The 4,488-nt window shown below is 36.7% G+C and overlaps 1 protein-coding gene across 1 annotated transcript in view; it reads right to left on the reverse strand.

Annotated features, from left to right (window-relative positions):
- Positions 1-3,501: 3,501 nt before the first annotated feature.
- LOC119292690 (protein transport protein Sec61 subunit alpha-like) overlaps positions 3,502-4,488 on the reverse strand; it is a 6,292-nt gene continuing 5,305 nt past the window's right edge. Inside the window, exon 4 of the mRNA XM_037571434.1 lies at positions 3,502-3,508. Within this exon, the coding sequence (XP_037427331.1) occupies positions 3,502-3,508 (7 nt within the window). The remainder of the gene's footprint in view (positions 3,509-4,488) is intronic.

Here is a 4,488-nt window from a genome sequence, read left to right on the forward strand (position 1 = left end):
TCTTTGTACTGAATTGTTCCCTCTTTATTGCAGAAATTTCATGGCAACTAGGAGTCCAGGAGTAACAATATTTATTATTAATGGGGGATACGGTGATGTTCAGGTGATGTGGAACATGCTGAGATTTGGACTTCAATCCTTGATTGTGCACGGTTATGCATACTTCATACCCATGCTGCAAGCAAATTTTCATTTTCGAAGGGAGTAATAATACTATAACTACAAAATTCATGTTGCAGATTTATGCTCCATGTAGTATATTATACTGGTCCATTATAGCTTTATTCAGTTCACCATTTGCACGATCATATTCTGGAGCTTGAAATGTACTCCCTTTTTCTGTAGGGATTTCTGAACCGAGTAGAAGATTAATAACTTCTACGAAATCAAAGATCTCTGAGCTTTTAGAGTATGCACCATATTGATTTACTTATCGGTTTATTCACACATATATTGAGTTCATGATGGAAATATATACGAGTATTCTCAAGGTATGGAATGTTCTTAATTACTACCAGATAGAATTTGGGAATTAGTCTTACAAAGCTTCCAAAATCAGTGAAGTTATACAGCTACTATAGAACTGGTTAAAATCAGTGATCTTCTACAATATCTACATGACTGATTACAACACTGCTCATGTGATTTGGTACTTTACTATATGGATGCTTGTTTTACCCCTGAGGCGAGCTAATGATTGGGAACTTATAGTGCCAAACTGACTTGCATATTCTGTTAACCATTTCGTTGTAGTATTTAGGATCAGCATGTAAGCTTAATTTGTCTCCTGATATTGTTTAATTGTGTGCCTTAAAACTATCTATAGTAGCATACCTTGTTTTCAACATCATTGGGGTCTTCGATAGCTTGTTTAGAATGCTAAACTGAAGAGTTGAAGTACTGAACAAATCGATACAGAGGTCAATAAAAAGTGTTTAGGAGGAATTTTTGGTCTGCAGTCTGTACTAATAAAATCTTGTGGTCATTCGTTTTGACCTGATCCAAGGTAAGCCCTATCAGTGCTAACTTCCAGGCTGTAGAAACTGAATTATGTTTATTGTATTCCTGGACGCCATACTGATGGGAGGTATACGATAGTGGAGAAGCAACATTCACTCTGTTTCTGTCATGCATGTATGCACTTTCTTCATCATTCTCTGCATCATTCATAAATTCTGCACATATAAACAATGAATATGTGTGATAAATTTTCTCTTTATAGTAACGGAACTTTCGTGCGCATGACACTCATGTGTCTAATTTCTATCCAATAATTGATCCAGTGGGGTGCTGTCATTTTGTTCTAAGTAATGGATGGCTGGATGTGTACCATCGGACACTAATCGGACAAAGAGCATCGTATGTGTAGCAACGCTCCTATGGTAAAGAAACCTATGTGGCAGTGACCACATATTGAACCTTGTATTGGATGATGACACCTTAGGAATATATGCTTTCTTCTTTCTTTGTATTTTCTTCCAAGAGGTTTAGTCTATTGCAAACTTCTTATTCCTTATATTATTTTTAAGGCTCTAAAAGCCACAGAGACAAGTGCATCACGTCAAAGCAATGAAGGTTAGCAAGTGAGATGAAGCATATAAGAATTCATGCTACAACTGAATTTTACTGGATTATTATCACCTTCAATCGTTCTTCCAATTTGTTTTATAATCCCAGTGTAATGAACGGTGAGTCCAAGAAGAAGCATCATAATTCCAATGCTAAGATGATTCAAGCTTGAGTGATACTCTTTCTGTCTATTCTAATAGCATCAAACTTATTCTTCTTCTTTTTTCTTTTTTAACAAACATTGATGTGCAGCACCCGCCATAGACGGCCATGTGATGACAGTGCTTGGTTAGCAATGCACTAGAAAGGAGTGACATGCCTGAATAGACTGAGCAACTTGGTTAGCATTCATGTGCACCCTATTGAAGACTGTTGTGTTCCTGCTCTTCTACACTACCATGGGAGATGATGTACTAGCATGTTGTCAACGTGAAGCGGGAGCTCCTGCAGAGGAGCAGCCAAAGCATGTCACAGATGTTCTCATGTGGTTGCACCAGCAGTATCTATGCCAGCAACACATCAAGAAGAGCGAGAGCTATGGGAAACCAATCAACATGGGAGGTAGATTCTCTTCAGTGCTAGGCCACCGTTACACTGCGGAGAGGTGGAGCAACACTCATGTCACTATTGTTGTTAATTAAAACATAGTTTTTGTTGATATCTGTACCAACTAACGAGTGCATATCCCTTTTTTTCCTACAGTCCTAGAGGGATCAAAACACATACAATTAGAAAGGAGATGACAAGCCTGAAAATATAAGAATTGAAGCATTATATCTCTTTTCTTGTATCTATTTGTCTCTTTTGAATTATCCCAATGTTTTGCAATTTAGTTTTTCTGTAAATCTAATATTGTAATACTCCTTATACCTTAGTAATGCATAGGTGTAGTAATACTACAATTTTGAAGGATCTGTCCTTCTTGTATATCTTCCATCTTTTTGTGTATATTTTTGTCAGTTGCAAATTTTACACCAAGAAGTGGGATCTCTCAGGAAAGTATCCTTGTTTTTATGCTTTTTATTCTTTGGGATTTCTCTCTGGATCATTAGTTGGCTTGCACAATGGTAAGTATTTGGGTGATGCTTTTGCTGCTGCTCCACTACTATAGCAATGAGTTGTGTTCCTTGTGTACATTAATAATGGTCAAAATACTATCGGCTAAATCTGTTTTCACTAAATTATTAGATTTGTGTGTATCATTTTGCACAACAGAATATTTAGAGTAATATGCATGCTGCTACAAGTAATATTTAGAGTAATATGCATGCCACAACAGTCATGTACTCAATCAAGTACTATGCACTAGAAGCTGTGAAAAAACATTATGTGAGCAAACTTTAGTAACCTTATATTTGTATGCATGTTACAAACAAGATTACAATTTTTATCTTGAAGCCGTAAATGATTTTAGCTACATCCATTTTCAGTATGATCACACCTTGATGGCACTGAAAATTCTTCTGTTATTGGCTTATTGCAGGTTTAACTCGAGTCTCCACTCTTTAGGCATGATTAAGTACATGGTCAAACTACTGCCATGAGATTTGCGGCATGGGTGGTCAAATCATCGCCTCAGATTTGCGATGGCCTGACTTTTGTATTGCGATTTCCTTTGGTGCCCACAGACACTGGATAACTCTCAGAATGTGTGATGTAACGAGTAGTACATCGTTTGTAAGTTTCCATAAGTGTGAGCTCTGTTCTACTTTTAGTATTTTCATTTTTGTATTGAGGCAAGTATAAACTCTTTGATTCCTGATAACTAATTACCCTATTGGATTTAATGTGTGATAATCAATATATTTTTGTTACAATATCTTTGTTCCACTATTTTTTTTCTTGCTTCACACATATTCAAATGCCATGCTGCTAGCATTGTATGACATGTTTTGTTGTTGCATCATATTATTAATAGTATATATTGATACTTCAGAATCTGCCAATAGTTAGAGCAGATTTTTCAAGTTTATAAGACAACAGCTATAAAAGAATCCTTAGTTGAAGCACTATAAAAGAATCCTCAGAGTTGACGGAGATTCTAGAGTTAGAGAAGACAACATTGTAGCATCAGAGGTATGCTGAATGAAGCACGACAACTATGAACCAAGCATTTATGTAGAGAGTCGAGTGTTGAGGAGAAAAACATCTTTGCACTTACATTCATGGCTTTGTTTTCTCTGACGATGATTCTAGAACTGCTATATCAAGATTATCACAAAACTCTTGGCCAACCGTCTACAAAAACTAATCCTGCAGATCATTCATCGAATACATCCACCAGTGCCAAGCTTTCAGGGAAAAGTCCTTCATCCTAAAGCTAGATTTCTCCAAGGCATTTGACACCATTGATCACACTGCGATGATCGAGATTATGGCGGAACTGGATAAATCGCATACATGGCTGAACTGGAAAAATAATCATCGGTCCTCCTAAATGGGGTGCCAAGTCATCAATTTCACTGTTGAAGAGGAGTTCGATAGGGAGACCCTTTGTCACCACTCATTTTCCTTCTCGTCGCGGATTTACTCCAAGCTGCAATCAACGATGCTATGAAAATATTGTTACATGTAGCCCTGACATTCTGATCATTTTAATACAAGACTGTAGGAAACTCTCCGTCAATCACTCACAGTTACAAAAAATGAATCTGAAAATATCAACTAATTATAAATGTCATTTACGATCACCAACGATCTTACCAATTTCATGGCATTATAAGAAAAAATATCCTAGAAGTTGAGCGTATCGGAGGGGCCTCAATCCTTTTGAGCCAAGAAAAGTAGGTGGGGTATGTCCCAAATCTTTAGGATTATGTTTATATATGCAACCATTAGGCCTAGTTTGGCAACAACGTTTTTTTCGAACCATGGTATTCCAAAACCTAAGTATTTCAATGCATGAGCAATAAATACTTC

Source organism: Triticum dicoccoides, chromosome 4B (assembly GCF_002162155.2).
Source record: "Triticum dicoccoides isolate Atlit2015 ecotype Zavitan chromosome 4B, WEW_v2.0, whole genome shotgun sequence".
Lineage (NCBI taxonomy): Eukaryota > Viridiplantae > Streptophyta > Magnoliopsida > Poales > Poaceae > Triticum > Triticum dicoccoides.